We start from the raw sequence: 20,197 nt of genomic DNA, 5'->3' as shown, positions 1-20,197 counted from the left end.
ATGATATATATATATATATATATAGAAAGACAAGCAAAGACAAAGACGTAATCCTGTGTGTGAGTCACCAGTAGGAAAACGCATATTTCTGTAAACCATACTGACAAAAAAATATCAGTGGTAGATAAAAAAGGGAGAAAACATCAATGTTAATAAAACAATAGGGCTTATTTATGTACAAATATGGACATAGTTGTTGCACACATTTATGCCATTGATTAAAGGTACTTGAGGCTAAATAGTGTTATTGCCATTGCACCTGACTGATATATATGAATATATTGCTGGTAAATTCACAAGTGCGCCTATTGACACCATTTTGAAACTGAAAGCTTTATTATTGCTCAAGCCTCCAGGCTAAAGCTATAGCATTTTCTGTAATTAATTACTTTAGCTTGCTGTAAAAAAAAGCTCACCAGGTTTTAGGGCGAAGACACACGGAGTTACTAGTAACAGCTACTTGTCAAGGCTACAGAAATAGACAATGCTGATCATTTACTAATAATTGTCTCTACGTGTGTTTTAGCAGAGGCAATTCTCAGTATTGTCTATGGCAGATGTTCTGGGGTTTAGTAGCAGTGGAAAAGTAGCTGTTACTAGTAGCTCCATGTGTCTTTACCCTTAGGAGGCAAGCTTTTTATTATAAAAAAAACAAAAAGCATTAGTTTCTTTTGCAATCTGGTAGGGAACAAGCCAAGCAAAGCTAGTAAGTTCAGGAATTGCCACTTCTATGTTTTTCAATTCTGCAAAGCTCTCTCAGTATTTATTTAGGTTCAGATTAATATAAGTGGTCCTTACTGTACATATAAATTGTTTATTGCCTACTAAAGATTGCATGCCAACTAACAAGAGCCACAGGGACTGGACGCAATTGAAAGGTGGCATGGTGGCCATAGATAGTGATGGGTACAAGCTACAAATGGTGGACTTGTAGGAAGGATGCCTTGTTTAGCAGGACAACTAGGAGCAATGTTACCAAGACATGTCTTGGAGGGTTAGTTCCAAAAGTCTTAACGATCTTATCAAACATTAACCCACATTTATAGTATATAGTAGTATATACAACGCTGAAAAGCCTGCTATGTGAGAAAGAGCTACATTTATAGAGAATGATATAATATGTTGTGTTGGTGTAGTGAAGATGTACAATAAGGTGAGTGCAAAGGCAACAACATTATTTGAGAACGTATTGGAGATAGCAGACATGGTACTCTGTTTTTTATCCTTGCCTTGATGGCTTTCATGTTAAGATGGATAATATCACTAGTAATGAGTAACACATATATTTAATTTTTGTTAAATACACAATGGCGTATATGCACATTGCTTCTTCTTTCTTTGCTCTGTATTGTCAGATATACTTTTTAATAGAAACTTTTTTTTATTACTTTCCTTTTCTTGTATGCCTTTTTGTAGACCTCTCTTAGCACTGTATCATCAAAGGCCATTGACTGATGGCGCTGTTGACATCAATGGAGACTGCCTTCAAAGGGTTATATATTTTCTTTTTAAAGAATTCATTTGCGAATAAGAATACATAAAACTAGGCCAACCAGCCTTTCCTTTTAGCCAATGGAAACGGCTATAGCTTTCGGTATACATTTGATATGAAATGAACAGAGCAGAGTTCAAAGCAATGCATTCATCGTTTTCTCAGGTTCCATTCAAAGTTGATGAACACATGGATTCCTGCAGTCTATGCTGTGAAAATCTGGCAGCTAAAAGTAAAGCAAATGCTTAAAACTATAAAAGCTATTAGTGCCGCAAAATATTTTGAAAGGAGTATTGCTTTAACTGATTTTGCCATTTATCATAATACTAAAATGCTGATCATTATGTTTCTATCAAAGCAGAAGGGTGCGCTCTCATAGGATCAAATCAGTGATATCATTTATTCAATAAAAATAATGCACTTACAGACTTTGAAGTCAGATAAGTAGCCAGATTGGTAGCCCAGTGTGTTTCGCCTTTGTGTAGTTGACTTCCTCAGGGGCATATAAAGGTTGTTCATTAAAAGAAATTTGTACAATGCAAGGAAACGCTGGTAGAAGTCGCTTTGGGACTGACCAGCTACAAATGAGGGAGCTGCACCCTGTATTAACGATGCTACTTGGGATTTGCGTATAAAACTCACTTTGAATCCATATGTACTATCTATTCGTTTATTGTGGTTGCGTAAGTTGTCCTTCTTTAATAATATACTCACACTTTATCTAGCGTATCTAGAGCATTATGTTCCTACATCTTCTCATAACGATTAAACAATATGTATTTAGAAGTATGCAAAAGACAATTTTCTGTTATCTTAGTAATGTTTTATTTATTTTTTCTTAAGAAACTGCCAAAAGTACTGCTTATTGATGAGCTTGAACCAAGTGAAAGTGCATGGACTATCTTTCCTGCCATACCATAGTAAGTATTGAATATGAACTTTGAGCTATATTTAATGCCATTACTGTACATGGATGGGTTTCATCTAACAGGAATAGTACCATTAATGTTGGGTATGTATGACTAGATCCAAATACTCTACCTGAATTTTACTTTGTGGGGCAGTTGTTGAATGTATGGGGCTAATAAGAAGAAAAAAACAGTTATACTCTGTCTTATGCTTTGGCCCAAGCTGGGTTTGAACTGCCAGAGGCTAATATGTAAACAACGTAAAGGCTATTACACACGAGTGCTGGCTTATGTGTTCCCCTGCGGTGGCTCTTTTCCCATTGATATATATTTGCAATACATAAAAGCTAAATTGTTGTAGTAAAATAGGTGTATTTGCTTATAGTTTGCATGCATTTGTCAAGTATATAATTAAAGAAATTGTAGTGTTGGTGGGGAAAAAAACTTGAAGACATTTATATACCATATTATGATCGTGGGTTTAGCATATCTGAGCAGCTGTAGCAGCTCTTAATTATATTGAGATTGACGTCTCTGAACAAATTGACTTCATTTAATTTTCATTATCTACTGAGGGAGTTTTTTGGTGCAAGAATTATATAACAGTTTTAGGAACTTAGAGCTGAATATACACTGCTCTGCGCAGAGAAAATGAGTTTCGTTCTAGAGATTGCATTGCAGAGGGTTAAGATAATATAGATAGTGACAGGAAATAATGAGGCTTTATCCTTATGGTGATTAAAGCAGTAAGGCTCCAGAAAGAGGGCTTTTATGTCCTCAGAATGGTGGCTTGTTAATAGCACATTAAGTACGAAACAGCATATAAATTAAAAGAACAACAGATAAAAGAATCTCACCAAACTGGAATATCAGTAAATCAGTAAATATTGCCCTTTACATCCTTTCCCTTGAGCCGCCATTTAGTGATGGGCTGTGTGCTCCCCCAGAGATCAGCTGACAGGAAATAATGCAGCTCTAACTGTAACAGGAAGAAGTGAAGACTCTGTCCATCCATTGGCTGATGTGGCCTAGCATGTTTGTGTGCACTGTGAATCCTATGAGCCCAGGAAGCGGCCCTTAATTCTTAAAATGGCAATTTTCTATTTAGGATTACCCAATGGCACATACTAATGGTATGGGACCTGTTATCCAGAATGCTTGGGACCTGGGGTTTTCCGGATAAGGGATCTTTCTGTAATTTGGATCTCCATACCTTAAGTCTGCTAAAAATCCTTTAAACATTAAATAAACCCAATAGGATTGTTTCGCCTCCAATAAGGATTAATTCTATCTTAGTTGGGATCAAGTACAGGTACTGTTTTATTATTACAGAGAAAAAGGAATCATTTAACCATTAAATAAACACAATAGGGCTGTTCTGCCCCCAATAAGGGGTAATTATATCTTAGTTGGGATCAAGTACAGGTACTGTTTTATTATTACAGAGAAAAGGGAATCATTTAACCATTAAATAAACCCAATAGGGCTGTTCTGCCCCCAATAAGGGGTAATTATATCTTAGTTGGGATCAAGTACAGGTACTGTTTTATTATTACAGAGAAAAGGGAATCATTTAACCATGAAATAAACCCAATAGGGCTGTTCTGCCCCCAATAAGGGGTAATTATATCTTAGTTGGGATCAAGTACAAGGTACTGTTTTATTATTAGAGATAAAAAGGAAATCATTTATAAAAATTAGAATTATTTGCTTATAATGGAGTCTATGGGAGATGACATTGGAAAGGCAGTGTTAGTGCATGGCCCTATTCCCAGTCAGAGACGGTTGGGGGGCAGCCTAAACATATTCTTGTTCTCTGGGAAATATGGCTTTTGCAGAAGGGAAGAAGGCAGAATGAAAATGTATTGAGTACATTAGCTGCAAAACTACAGTCTGGAAAGGCTTTAGTTTACCTTTAACCTTAGATTCTCTTTAACTAGATAGTAAAGTGTGGTGGGTACTATACTGTGCAGTATTGCTTTTCTTTGTGTTTCTTTGTGTTTCTTTGTAGACATCAAGCAAATGTAATGTCTATGTACATTTTTTCAGCCAAAGTAGGCATCAGTGACTTATAAACAACTACTCCAGGGGTACATGCTGTTCTTTATACAAGTCTATGCACATGGAACAGGACCAGCACATGGAAGCACTTGCCTGGGGATGTTCCCCTGTGGTTTATTAGTCAAAAGTGGAGACGTTTTGGGGGCATGTCCCTTCATTAGGTGACACCTGATATAGTGGAATGCCCTTGAAACATTGTGTTTCCACTTTTACTAATAAACCACAGGGTAAGTGCTTTTGTATGCTGGCTATGTTTATGCATGGACATTGTGGAGCATGCCATTCTCTCCCAAAAAGTACATTCTGTTTAGTTGCCCTTTAGTTTTAGTGTTTCGATGGATCATTACAAGAAAAATAGGAAGAACAGTATAAAGTAGTAGCAACTGCTATCACAGGTTGAAAACTTCATCGCCCTTTGTGTATGCCCAGACTATTAAGCCAGAATTAAATATGGGAACAGCAGAGATCATTCAATTGTAACTTAAACAGAATGAGAAATGAAATGTGCCCGTGTCAATATGAGAAAATAAAAGCATCACTGGAGCATTACTTCATGCATATAAATATAAAGTTAGTTCGAGTTAAAGCTTTAGTACAAATCTAATAGAAAGTGGGCAACTTTACAGAAATATCATTGAACACGTTTTAACAGTTCAGGCTGTTGTGCTGATGGCAGCAATGTTTCAAGGACAACACTTAATGGCTCATGGCTTCCAGGATTTCAGGACATGGAAGGTGCCAGCTTGCCCTGGGATAAACAGAAAAACACAGTAATAGTGTTCCACTTCAGAGTAGCAGACCAAAAAATTTGTCTACTATTTGGTCTATTATTGTACCACCTGTATATTCCCTTTGATGTCCAAACCCTTTATTGACAGGTCTGGGACATGTGCACCTGGAACTCTATATTTGAAATGGTGACATATTGTTTTCTCTGATGTTGAATCTTAAAGGAGAAGGAAAGCCATTTTGGCATTTTACTGCCAATAGATTTGCCATAATAGTGCCACGTAGAACACTATATTTATTCAGCAGAAAGCTTTACTATACCCGACTAAAGAGCCCTAGAAGCTCCCTCCAATAGCAGCTGCCATTTTAGCTTGGTCTTGGTAGCTTCCTGCTGCAGTTATAGCCGTTGAAAGTTCAGATCACACATTCCTAAGGGAGGGGGGAGTGAGTTCTTATGCATTCTTATGGGTGGGGGGAGCAGGAGAATTGAGGGGGAGAGAACTGAGCAGACTCATGACCCAAACCTGAAGGAGCCCTAAAAGAGAGGAAGTCTGATACAGAAGAACATGTTTACACGAAGGAAGACAAGAAATCCTGTGTTTCTTTTGATAGAGGACTCAGTGCAGCTTCTCTGTGAGTACTTATGGCTGTATTTACATAGACCTGTCTGATAAAGCTTACTTAATTTTTACCTTTCCTCTACTTTAACTGTTTAGCCCCCGTGCTCATCCTCTGGCAAGTTTCCAGTTAGCCTGGGGCACTTGTAAAGCTATGTCTGTGCTCTGTTCTCCTGCTTTCGTAGCTGCCGTGCTCAATATTAATATAAGAATATATAAATATATCATTTAAAAATAACAACTGCAGCAATTTCAAACCCAAATTCCTGTGATTAAATTGATAGTTGAGAAATATTGTATTTGCTATAAACATAATAAAACAAGAGTTATCTCTTAATGTTCTGTGACTGGCAACTAACTTAGTTAGCCGTAAGTCAAGGAAAAACCCACTATAAAACATTCAATGAATGTACAATAAAACCACCAGAAAGTATATGACACTTCAGGGCAGAAATCTATATTCTGTTAGTAATGAAACACAAAGTTGGAATTCTAAATGCTTTTTGCTGTGAGTTGCAATGATTTACAAATAAACCAATGACAATAGACAAATCCACAAATAATTATGATAGTAGCGAAGAACTAGTAAAAGTAAATGGTGGGTGAATAATGAAATCAGACACACTTCTGATTTTAAAGACTGTGCTCATGTATAATTCTTGTAATATGTTTAACCGGAAGTAATAAACACAAAAAAGTCACAGTGCATCAACGTTTGCCCTAATTCACCCTCAAACTGTATGTAAAACTTTTCAGGTAAAGTTATACTGACATGCTTCTGGTTTGTAAATTTCAACACAATTCCTGGTACAGGTATAAAATCCCTTATCCAGAAACCCGTTATCCAGAAAGTTCAGAATTACGGAAAGGCCATCTCCCATAGACTCCATTATAAGCAAATAATTTTTAAAAAATGATTTCCTTTTTCTCTGTAATAATAAAACAGAACCTTGTAATTGGTCCCAACTAAGATATAATTACCCCTTATTGGGGGCAGAACAATCCTATTGGGTTTAAATGGTGTTTATTTTTACGGAGATCCAAATTATGGAAAGATCCCTTATCCGGAAAGCCCCATTTCCCGAGCATTCTGGATAACAGGTCCTATACCTGTACTAACAAAAAATTTATTAATAAATGTCTGCCTGCCTATTACTTACTAGCTTTTTGACTCCTTCATCTCTTGGCTCCCATGGCTGTTACAACTATGTTGTCGGACTTGGGGGAATGTAAAAGGCCCAATAGACATGTGAGCATCAGCATACTAGTGCATGTTAGCTTGGTCTTGCTATTTTTTATGTTGTGTTTTAGTGCTATATGACTCTATCAAGCCCCAGCAGAGATCTTATATTTAAAGAAATACTGTCATGGGAAAACATGTTTTTTTCAAAACGCATCAGTTAATAGAGCTTCTCCAGCAGAATCCTGCATTGTAATCTGTTTTTCAAAAACAGACAGATTTTTTTTTATGTTTAATTTTGAAATTTCACATGGTGCTAGCCGATCAGCAGAACAATGGGAAGGGAGCAAGATAGCAGCTCCCAGTAGGTATCAGAATAGCGCTCAGTAGTAAGAAATCCAAGTCTGATTTGGGACTCCTCCAGTTACATGGGAGTAGGGTACCCTTTTTTAAATTTAAAAAAAACTTGAATGTTGCTTATTTATTAAAAAATTCCAAATGTAAAAAACTTGATTGAATAAAATCATTAAAAAACTCAAATACCATATTTAATTAAATGTGAGAAACATTGTATCTAAGTGCAGGTGAAGTTTAATTTTCTGGGCTCTCTGCCAAAAGCTTCTTTTTAATGAAGTTTGTATCTTTTTTAGCGTTCAGTGCAGGAGATCAAAGGAAAATAAGGGACGTTTCAATAAGTATCCGGAACTGCGGGTTCAGCTGTTAAAAGAGGGACTGTCCTGCGAACATCAGGATGGTTGGGAGGCATGCAGATGGAGTGGTGTGTCTTAGAGAGTTGGTTATGTTGATATTAGGAGTTACTGTAATAATGACAGATTACTGACAGAGTAGTGTTGGTTGGAGAGCTGGCCACGGTTACATTGTGAGTTAATGTAATACAGATGGAGTGATGTTGGTTGGAGAACTGCCCATGCTGACATTATAAGTGTTATAATAACAAATTACATACAGATGGAGAGCTGGTCAAGCTAACATTATACAGTAAGTTACTGTGATAATAACAGTTTACATACAAACCGAGAAGTGTTGGAGAGCTGGCTTTAAGGATGTTATGTGTTTCTGTAATAATAACAAATTGCATACAGATAAGCAAGGACCTCTATTGGATCAGAACATGAATGTAAAATTCATTCATATAAATTCATTAAAAAGTCTCTAGATAAAAATTCATAAATGGTCTCTCAGTGCTATTTAAAAACAATGTTCGTATCAAGGAATGTTCGTATCATTATATTCAGGTCTAATGAATTAAAAAAAAGTCATTTTTAGAATATATAGCGATATGTGTCAGGGGTATTCCGAGCCCAGTCTATCAACTGCACCAATCCCCCGCTCATGCAGGGTATTCCGACCCTTGTATCAAGGTGTAATCCGGTGTACTCTCCTTCCCCCTCCCAAAAAGGGATGCACTAGTTCCCCCCAAAGAATTGAAAAACTCTCACCAGATCCTCCACTGGGGTTCAGTTGTTGGCGTTTGGTCCAGAGTCCTCCGTTTATTGGTGCATCCTGTGAGGTTCTTCTACCCCTCTTGATGACACAAAATGGCGCCTGCCTAATCCGACCTGTGCGTTCCACTGTGGAATGCAGTCTCTGGTTTGGAGACAAGTTTTGGAAGCACAGAGACACAGTTTTATCCCACGCAGAGCCTCCTGCAGGCTAGCGGCCCACATGGGGCTACCAAATAGCCAATCACAGCCCTTATTTAGCACCCCCAAAGAACTTTTTCATGCTTGTGTGACTCACCAACACTTTTTTCATCTGAGTGTGGCTAACGAGTAAAAAAGATTGGGGATCCCTGCTGAAGCCTAAAACACAGAAAGTAAAACAGTTCAAGGTTAGCTGTGAGCTCTATAAAGCACTTCTAGCTGATAAATAGGATGTGCAGCAACAATGTCCATGAGCACCCACCTTCTTTTTAGATGCTCTGTGGAAGAGACACTTCCCTCAGTGAAGGCATGGAAGGAAAACACCCATAGAGCAAAATAGCAACTGCAGCTTCCAAGATTTTTCAGCTGTGTCAGTGCTTGTTTGCTAGTTCTCTCAATAATAAATAAAAACTCAGACTTTGATTTGTTGTACGTCATTAAAGAACCCATTGATTTAAAGAGGTTTCTGCTTTAGCAAAGTATTATTTTCTTCTTTTGATTTATGGCTTTGCATTTAAAAAGGCTTTCAGTGAAGATGAAGCATTCCCTACGTTTTGCCTGACAAATGAATCTGACACAACGGTGTGATTGTCGGGAAGTAAGAGCAATTTGCTTTAGACTTTGTTTAATGCACTAAGCATGCAGCATTCATCCCACATCCTGACTATGTTGTCATCTTTTCTTGATAGTTCAGAAGTTTTACTATTGATTTGTCAAATAAGACCAAAGGGCACAATCACAAATACACAATTTGGGGAAAGGTCAGCTCCAAATCAAATGGCTATTCTTCTGCTTATTCTTCCTGCTCATTTACTTCTGACTATGGGGTCTGTACATGATAAATCTTATGGCTTAAAGAACACACAATTTATACAGTGCCCTTAATACAAGAGAACCTTTATGTATACTGTACCAGAGAGAAAACTTTAGTCATTTAGGAGTTTTAAAAAATGTTTTTCCACTGGTGCAAAAGTTGAAAAGAACGTTCACTTGTCCACGTTTTTTCATTTCTATACCAATTATCACAAGTTATAGGTTAATGTTTTATGAAATATGGTGTTTTTACACTCACTCAACTTATTTTGCTAAGAACTATACACAGGGTGATGGGAATTGTTCAACTATTGGGACTTTATGTCGCTTTTCACAAAATAAATGCAAATTTTGCAAATCCATAAAAATAAGCCTAAATCTATTGGTGTCAATGAGAAGCCAAAATCATGTAAAAGTCAGTACTCGGAGTAGTTGTTTTCATGTCAAATTACATTTTAAAGACACATATATTCTGTCTTTCAGCCGTTTCTTTCTTTCAAGATATGTTTTTAATTGACTGTTTTATGTCATTTTCAGTTTCAAATATATTTTATTATACTTATTAATATACTTATTAATTAGCACTGATTAGCCTGCAGACAGCATGGCAAAATAGTGAAATTCTGCCATGGATTCGTGAAACAGTTGATTTTACTGCAAAGCTGTACTGGGTGAAAAAGTTGCTTATCCCTGCGGCAGGAAATGATCATTAAACCATTTGCCTATAGGGGCTGAGCTGTAACAGGTAGCAGGAGCCTTTATTTCTAGACCTGCTCCGGCATACATACATAACATATACAGGCATAAGAAAGACGAATTGGCAAATCAGATTTTCTGTCCCAGGTTTAATTTTTTCATATTTAGCAGAGGCTTTATGAATATATATAAACAGTTCCAACATCAATGTATTCGTATTTTGAACAATGTTAAAATTCTAATGTTCCAGTCTTTAATGCTTTGATGACTATGCCAGTATAGATCATACTTTCTTATGGTGAATAACATGCAGTTTTGGCACACATTTTTTTTTGTTAGGAAAGCAACATTTAGGTAGTTCTTTGTAGTTATGTTTTAAAATTAAGGTTTTTATTTTTATGTAAAAGTAAGTTTGTGGAAGCTTTAAAATCAACCTAAATGCACCCATCATTGCTGACAAAGGTGCCACCATATCATACAATAACTTTCCTGACAATTCTGTGCTTCCTGTTTATTTCGGGATCACAGTGCCCACCATGCAAGGCAAACTCCATACAGATCTGGATTGCAAAGATGGTAAGGGAAGATCCTGAACTGACCATCACAGAGTCTTGGCCTTAACCCAACTGCCCACCTGTGAGATGAATTGGAATGCCAATGAATGTCAAGGCTGATTTCCCACCATCAATACTTTTTTAGTCGACAATCACATGTTCTCTATGTCCATGAAAAAGTCATCGGTGTCATTGGCAATAATGCAATTGAAAAGAATTGGGGTCTTTCCCTGGTGTTATTTAGCAGCACTGTATTTATGAAGGGTGGCAGGGAGGTAACATGCAGGTGTCCCCCTCCCATTCCCTACCTGTCGCCTAACTTTCACACCATTCAGACGTGCAAGTTAGGGAGTGGTGGGAGCCTTAATGGAGCCCTGTACATACTACCTGCCTTATGGTTGGCATATGGCTGCTGATGCAAGGTTTTGGTGCAGAACCTACCAGATGTAGGAAGCAGTGCTATCTGCATGAGCACCTCTTGAGCCCCTTAGTGCTCTCACACCCCTGCCTGGAGCCTTTTTCAAGCATCTTAATATACTTGTGCCCCTAAAATGTTGCAATCCCTGTTGTGATGGTTAACCGTTATATTTAGAAGGGCTCTGACCCTATATACCAGACACCGGGCAGATTTGATGGAAGAGTGTGTGCTGGTGGTACATATTCCAACGTTGTAAATAACCCTTTATGTGTGTTAAATTACACACTGTAATGAAATTACAGTTGTGAAATGTGTGCATTCATAAGATTTAGAGCTGTTCATACATGCAGTTTATGCTATCCAGGGTTTTCAGATTTATGAGAGGGAGCATAGATTTTTGGCATTAGTGTGAATTCTAATAGAGCCCTTCACCTCAGAGAGCAGTTATAGTTTCCTGGCAGTTAATAGATTGTCTCTCTGGTACCAACTCCATTGCTATATTACTGTATATTACATATGCAGTTGGCCTGCCAATCCCTAAAAAGTTACTATGCTTTTGTTGTATATTAAAATATAATCGTTATTATTCTAGTATTATTTGTAGAGAATAAATACTTTATATTACCTGTATCTATTAATATATTGTTTTTTTTAACAGCCATTTCAATTAGACATGAATGGAAGGAGGAATGACTTTTTTAAAATAAAATGGTAGGAATTTGAAAAGATTGTCTCTATTATTTCTGTCTGTTCATTGCTAATAAAATGAGATTCAGCTTGCCAGTGTATATCAGGAGACCAGTTAGAAGTATTAGTGAGTATAAAATGGCAGGGATAAGATTAACTTTGTGCTAATGTTTCTGGCTAATGTTCCTGGCATTTAACAGCCAAGTTAATTAGTATAACAGGTTGTTTTTATTCAGTTCGGGAACCATGTGAGGCCTTATTAGTATTAAATAGACGCCCTTACGGTGCTATAAAATCAGATACTCGCATATGTTGACATTCACGTTATTCACTTACAAAGTGCGCGGTATGACGACTTTATGATCATGAATGGAACAGAGTCTTGTGCAAAACTTAATGGAACATCATTAGACTTGGTGTAGGATACCCCTGAGGAATAATTACTATTGTAACCTGTACTGTAAAAACAGAAGTATTGAAAGACTATATTGCAGGAATGTTAAAATGATGTCAAAATCTTTCTACATATGTTCCCCTCAGCAGCAGAACTAGCACTGTAGAGAGCATTGCATCTTCCCAGCTCCCAGTGTTTGCAGCTTAGGGGGACAGTTTTCTCATTCTTTAATGCTTTATGGTGCTTATAAATTCCTGTTGCTTTCATGTGCAGTACAGATTCTGGGAATTTTTTTCTCATGAGACCTGAAGAGGTCTTCAATCCTCACCAGACACTATGCAAGGTAGTTACTGGGAGCCACTACTGAACACCTGGAGCATGCTCCATCTGTTTCTTATGAGTCTTTAGTTGTTACGGAGACTAATGTATTTTCTTGTGGGTCAGACTTCACACTATTAGTCATTCTTTGCTTCGTCTGAGGGTCCCAGCATTCCCCTTGTCCTATCACGGAGACCAGGGCCCAAGCAATAGGGTCAACAACATTAAATATTGTACCTCCTGCCTTTCAGTCAGTTACTTTTTTTGCTTGGGTTCCCTGGGCGCATCTAACCAAATTATACAATCTAACAATTATATGCATATAAAAACACACATTTAGATAACAAATTAAAAGCATTTAATATAAATTATTTTATAATTATTAATAATAAATGATTTTATTTTCAAGTTTTTCAGATACGTACGGCAGAAACTCATCATGGATATTTTTTTGTGAAGAGGAGACAACCATATCCCTTCCAAAGCTTTTGATGACACTTCAAAAATTTGAAAAGTCTAAGGTACATCCTGTGATCTGCCCACTGCACATACCAATATGCTATATCTGTACGAATGGTCACCTTCAGATACATTAAGGTTAATACCTCCTTGCACTAGCATTTTTTGAGATTTGTTTTTTGTATATGATCGCGTTCTTCTGCTTTTGGGATGGGGATAGAGCCAATCCTAGCATAACGCAATGCTGAAAGCAGGGCGATATCGCCAACAGCAAATAATAGTTCAATAACCTTATAAAAACTACATTTACTTAGTTACTTAGTTATTAATCTAGGCTGTTTAGGAATTATCACTGCTCGGATGTCAATCAGTAATGTTTGGATGACTTTTTAGTATTTAATGACTACAATTCTTCCTTTGTTTACGACCTGCTTCAAGCACAGGCCCAAGTTGGAATTATAAAGAGGCATATGGCATATTGAGGGTAATATTTAGTAAAATTGGCATTTTTAAAGGGATAGTAAACCTCCTTTTTATTTTCTTAATGAAACTGGGCTTTTGCATAACATAATTAAAACAAAAATATATATGATTTTTGTTATGTTTTGCACTAAACAGGGCAAAATCTGAATTTGGATCTTCATAACTTAAGTCTGCTAAAAATCATTTAAATATTGAACAAACCCAATAGGATTGATTTGCTATGAATAAGGATTAATGATATCTTAGTTGGGATCAAGTACAGGTACTGTTTTATTATTACAGAGAAAAGGGAATCATTTAACCATGAAATAAACCCAATAGGGCTGTTCTGCCCCCAATAAGGGGTAATTATATCTTAGTTGGGATCAAGTACAGGTACTGTTTTATTATTACAGAGAAAAGGGAATCATTTAACCATGAAATAAACCCAATAGGGCTGTTCTGCCCCCAATAAGGGGTAATTATATCTTAGTTGGGATCAAGTACAGGTACTGTTTTATTATTACAGAGAAAAGGGAATCATTTAACCATGAAATAAACCCAATAGGGCTGTTCTGCCCCCAATAAGGGGTAATTATATCTTAGTTGGGATCAAGTACAGGTACTGTTTTATTATTACAGAGAAAAGGGAATCATTTAACCATTAAATAAACCCAATAGGGCTGTTCTGCCCCCAATAAGGGGTAATTATATCTTAGTTGGGATCAAGTATAAGGTACTGTTTTATTATTACAGAGAAAAAGGAAATCATTTTTAAAAATTAGAATTATTTGCTGATAATGGAGTCTATGAGAGATGGCCTTTCTGTAATTCTGAACTTTCTGGACAAGGGATCCCATACCTGTATCTAATTACGAATAATGAATGAAAGACAGAAAGGAAAATATATAGCTATAAAACTAAGCACTGTTCATGTTATGAAAGAGCAAGACATGAGCAAAGCTAAGATGACATTTGGAAACATCTGCACTGTTCAGTCACTACATGTTTAAATTCATTTATTTAGGTAATGTATGAGTTAATATATATATATATATATATATACACATGTAGAAATGCACTCATTACGTATAAGCACATTGATAATGTTAATGCAAAGCAGAGCCTTATATAACATATAACAATATAACATACAATAAAACAATAGATATGTTATAGTTATACAAGTAGGATTTCTGCCTAATGTCACGGCCCACTACTGTCCCATGTGTGTAGTGACAGGCAGGTTTTCTGCTGAATCAAAAATGATGGCTTTGGAGCATCAATAGTATTTTGTTTCTACATAACATTTATAGTTTTTTTCCTTTGACTGGTGTACAAATAATTAGAATATTGTTTATTATGGTGGGCTTTCATGTTTCAGAGGAAAATACACATATACTCTATTGTTCTTGGGGGAACATTCATTTCAGAGACAGTTTGGAACTTAACTGTTTGTGAGGACGTACCATTTTAGAAGGGGTGTCTAGACAGTTTTGGCCAATAATGGGCCAGATTTAATTTGATGAAAAAAAATATTATCTCCTAACTGTCCCTACCGTAAAACACTTTTCACAAAATAAACCTTCAGATATGATTTTCTCACTGAATAAAATCTGGCCCAATGTGTTTGGATACTTTTGCCCATATAGTCTATCGGGACATAGACCATATAGTATATCGGGAGATTTTTTTACATCATATGAAGGAAAAATGAGGTAAAGGAAATGCAAACTAGCCAGAAAAATCAATACTATTAAAAAAAACCTTTTTTTACTTGTAGAACTGGTTTTTAGGAAGAGCATTACATGATGAAGAATCTACAATAATTCATCATTACGCCTTTACAGAAAACCCTTCAGTCTTTAAGTATCCAGATTTTGCTGCTGGCTGGGCTCTTAGTATGCCACTCGTCAGAAGGTAAGGTGTCTTTTTGTAACTTGGATTTCTAATGAATTCTCTCCCTTTTCAGCTCTTACATTATTATCTGTAAATCAGTTGGCAGGCATATAGAACGGAAATGAGTGAGTAGAGGTAAGTGTGTCATTTCTCACAGTGCCTGCCTTGCTTGCCCTAATGGCTACAACATAGTAGATTTTTAAAATAAAATGAAATCATATATACAGGTTTATTCAGTTAACAAAATGTTTATTAGGATTTAAACTAAAAAAAAAAAAGTCAGAGTTTTAAAATATTGTCCAGCTTTGCCTATGTATACAATTTTTAGGGATGCACCAAATCCACTTTTTCAGATTCCAGCTGAACCCCCTGAATCCTTCGAAAAGGATTCGGCCAATACCTGAACCCAATCCTAATTCTAATTAGCATATGCTAATTAGGTTTGTAAAAGTTACAAATTTTCAACTTCCGTGTTTATGTGACAAAAAGTCACATGGTTTTTAGGATTCAGTTCGGCCAGGAGTGTGAATTCGACTGAATCCGAATCCTGCTGAAAAAGGACGAACCTTGGCCGAATCCCGACCTGAATCCTGGATTCGGTTCATATTGGTTTCATTCTTATACAGGTATAGGACCCATTATCCAGAATGCCCGGGACCAAGGGTATTCCGGATAAAGGGTCTTTCCATAATTTGGATCTTCATACCTTAAGTCTATTAAAAAATCAATAAAACATTAATTAAACTCAATAAGATTATTTTGCATCCAGTAAGGATTAATTATATCTTAGTTTGGATCAAATACAAAGCACTGTTTTATTATTACAGAGAAAAAGGAAATCAATTTTTAAAATCTGAATTATTTGCTTATAATGGAGTCTATGGGAGACAGGCTTTCTGTAATTCGGAGCTTTCTGGATATCGGGTTTCCGGATAAGGGATCCCATACCTGTACAACATTAACTGATTTTTCTAACGTTGGCCTTAAAACTTTAGCATCCAATTTGATCAAAATATCACTGACTTTTTTTGGCAACAATATTTAATAACCATTATTTAGAGAAAAATGTATTTTGGGCAAACAGATATATCACTATCCTTTGATAGATTTCTAAAAGTCTTTAGCGCGCTTGTGAAGTGGTGTGATTATTACCAATTTTACTACTTAGACTACGGGGCAGATTTATTAAAATTTAATACATTTATGTATACATTTATGGCATTTATCTCTCCCCCAATCCGCAGATATATGTGAGATCAAGAATAAAAAACATTTTGCCTGAAATAAACATATCTGTAATTATAGCAGTCAATGATAATTGTCTCAAAAACTTTATCAAACATTCAAGATTATCTGCATTATTGAAAATGCGGTTTTCACTCGTGTACAAATAAATCCGTCTGCTACTAATTTTTGTAATTAAGCAGTTGTTTGTTTTCCCCTTGAAAATTGAAAAACACACCTCCCCATTCCCATTGCTCAGGCATCTCTCAAGTGGAATTTTTTTAGAACAAAAAGGCATTTTCAGCATTTGCTTTAGGGGCAGATTCATCATGAAAGTTTTGTCGCTAGTAGAAAAAAATTCAAGTTGTCAGTAATTTTTAAGCAGATTTTGACATGTTTGACTGAAAATAAATCAACGTTTCAGGACTTTCCCATGGATTTGCATCACAATCAGTTTCCTTACAGTGTGAAACAACATTTTACAGCTTTTCAGCTCAGTTTAGCAAACTTGGATATTTTTTGGTCCACCTGCTAAAATGATTTTTCGATTGCTCCAACATGGAGAACATTTTCTATGAGCGAGATTATTTTAAAGGAGAAGGAAAGGCTAGTAAAGAGTTAATCTCAAGCTGCAGGCATACCTTCAGTTCTCTCAATAGTGCCCTTAAGTCTCCCTATATTTCACCTGTACAGATGATCAGAAGCCAAACTGGAAGAAAAAGCACTGAGCTGTGTAAAGAAAGTTCCCATAATGCCTCACTCCTGCACTGAGACCAAGACCAGTGAACATGCTCAGTTTGTAAGACTATGGGGCCCATTTACTTACTCACGAACCGGCCGAATGCGTCCGATTGCGTTTTTTTTCGTAATGATCGGTATTTGGCGATTTTTTCAGAAAATTGATTCGACTTTTTCGTTACCAATAGTTTTTCGTAGCCGTTACGATGCGCTCGTATTTTGTCGTGACTTTTTCGTAGCCTTCCTGCCGAGTACGAAAGATTCGGATTCATTCAAGCTTCAGTATGGTGACTTTACTTGGGCCGGGTTGGAGCTGCAGAGCGCTATTGAGCCCTATGGGAGACTTTTCCTTGGGCCGGGTTGGAGCTACAGAGTGCCATTGAGTCCTATGGGAGACTTTCCTTGGGCCAGGTTGGAGCTGCAGAGTGCCATTGAGCCCTATGGGAGGCTTTCCTTGGGCCGGGTTGGAGCTGCAGAGTGCCATTGAGCCCTATGGGAGGCTTTCCTTGGGCCGGGTTGGAGCTGCAGAGTGCCATTGAGCCCTATGGGAGACTTTCCTTGGGCCGGGTTGGAGCTGCAGAGTGCCATTGAGCCCTATGGGAGACTTTCCTTGGGCCAGGTTGGAGCTGCAGAGTGCCATTGAGCCCTATGGGAGACTTTCCTTGGGCCAGGTTGGAGCTGCAGAGTGCCATTGAGCCCTATGGGAGACTTTCCTTGGGCCGGGTTGGAGCTGCAGAGTGCCATTGAGCCCTATGGGAGACTTTCCTTGGGCCAGGTTGGAGCTGCAGAGTGCCATTGAGCCCTATGGGAGACTTTCCTTGGGCCAGGTTGGAGCTGCAGAGTGCCATTGAGCCCTATGGGAGGCTTTCCTTGGGCCGGGTTGGAGCTGCAGAGTGCCATTGAGCCCTATGGGAGGCTTTCCTTGGGCCGGGTTGGAGCTGCAGAGTGCCATTGAGCCCTATGGGAGACTTTCCTTGGGCCGGGTTGGAGCTGCAGAGTGCCATTGAGCCCTATGGGAGACTTTCCTTGGGCCGGGTTGGAGCTGCAGAGTGCCATTGAGCCCTATGGGAGACTTTCCTTGGGCCGGGTTGGAGCTGCAGAGTGCCATTGAGCCCTATGGGAGACTTTCCTTGGGCCGGGTTGGAGCTGCAGAGTGCCATTGAGCCCTATGGGAGACTTTCCTTGGGCCGGGTTGGAGCTGCAGAGTGCCATTGAGCCCTATGGGAGACTTTCCTTGGGCCGGGTTGGAGCTGCAGAGTGCCATTGAGCCCTATGGGAGACTTTCCTTGGGCCGGGTTGGAGCTGCAGAGTGCCATTGAGCCCTATGGGAGACTTTCCTTGGGCCGGGTTGGAGCTGCAGAGTGCCATTGAGCCCTATGGGAGACTTTCCTTGGGCCGGGTTGGAGCTGCAGAGTGCCATTGAACCCTATGGGAGACTTTCCTTGGGCCGGGTTGGAGCTGCAGAGTGCCATTGAGTCCTATGGGAGGCTTCCAAAATCATGCTAAGTCTGAAAGTTTCGCCCGCCGCTTACGAGCACTCAATACGAAAAAGTCGCGACAAGATACGAGTGCATCGTAATGGCTACGAAAAACGCGCGTTTTTTCACGCAAATCGTATTAGTAACGAAAAAGTCGCAACAATTTCCGAAAAAGTCGTAAAGGCGCCGAAACAATCGCAAAAAATGCAAAAAAGTTCATTTTCCAATCGGATTTTTCCAATTCGGATTCAAATTCGTGTCTTAGTAAATGTGCCCCTATGAGTCAGCTTCCTGCTGATTGGCTCAGATCCACATTCATAAGGGGGAGGGGAGTTCTTAGAGGAAGGGGGGAGCAGGAGAGGGGAGAGAGCAGAGAGCTGCGTGTCTCTGGCACATGAATTACATATTACATAATTACATATGTATTTACATAGACCTTTCTGATAAAGCTTACTTAGTTTTTACCTTTCTTTCTCCTTTAAGTATATCTTTTACATTTGTTTAAAAAATTAACCTGAAAATTAAAACCTTTTCTTCTTTATTTCAAAATCTCTCTTTGTGATCCATCATTTAGGGGGGGATTAAGTAACATTCTGATTTTTGTGGTTTTAGAGTATATGTGGTTTCTGGCAAATGCCAGTGGGGCTGCTGTAAGATGCCATAGACAGTCACTATTTATTGGGCTTGTGGGGGGGCTGTTTGGGCCTCTGTGTACTTGCCTATTTTGAATCCCAGTCCAGCCTGCTTGGGGCCTTATTTATCGTGTTAGTTTCTTTCTAAAATCTGCACAGCAAAAAGCCAAAGCAATGTATTATATAAAACACAAGTAAGTTCAATAACTATAGCCCATAAAATGCCCAGAGGCTCAAGCAATAAAAAATAAGGCCCTTATTGTTTGGAGGTTTTATACTTCTGTAACTGAAATCATTCTAAACTTCTGTGCGCAAATAGGGAAGGGGTGAAGGTGACATTTAATGTCTTTCATTCACAGCCCGGGCGTGGGGCTTCTGTAGATGTGAGACAGCCTGCCAAGAGCTGAAATACAGATTCAAGCTTAAAATGAAAATATAAAATTGATTGTAAAACAATCCAAGGCAAATCTTTTATTGTTCTCCTACTTAGAGATCAAAAACCAAAAGCGAAAAATTGATTTTTTTATAGCCAAGTATTTTTTTTTCTTTGTTTCCTGCAAGGAAGACAGTTCTTGAAAAGAAATAATTCAGCTTTGAATGTTAAACTGTAACGGGACATAGAGAGGGAGCGAAATTAAGTGCAGTATATATACTAGTTGGACAAAATAACAGAAACTTGCATTAAAAAGCAGAGACAGTTAACTGAATCGACATTACAATTACAGTTTCAGTGGTGGCTCACATTATAGTAGGTTGAAAGCCACTCAGCAGTAT

At 37.9% G+C, this 20,197-nt stretch overlaps 1 protein-coding gene across 2 annotated transcripts in view; it reads left to right on the top strand.

Moving 5' to 3' along the window:
- Positions 1-20,197, top strand: part of b3glct (beta 3-glucosyltransferase) — a 196,651-nt gene that overhangs the window by 111,644 nt on the left and 64,810 nt on the right. For both annotated transcript variants that reach the window (XM_031896123.1, NM_001079083.1), the window contains 3 exon segments: positions 2,336-2,412; positions 12,941-13,052; positions 15,236-15,372. In XM_031896123.1, the coding sequence (XP_031751983.1) occupies positions 2,336-2,412; positions 12,941-13,052; positions 15,236-15,372 (326 nt within the window).

Source organism: Xenopus tropicalis, chromosome 2 (assembly GCF_000004195.4).
Source record: "Xenopus tropicalis strain Nigerian chromosome 2, UCB_Xtro_10.0, whole genome shotgun sequence".
NCBI lineage: Eukaryota > Metazoa > Chordata > Amphibia > Anura > Pipidae > Xenopus > Xenopus tropicalis.
This window is presented reverse-complemented; position numbering and strand designations above follow the sequence as displayed.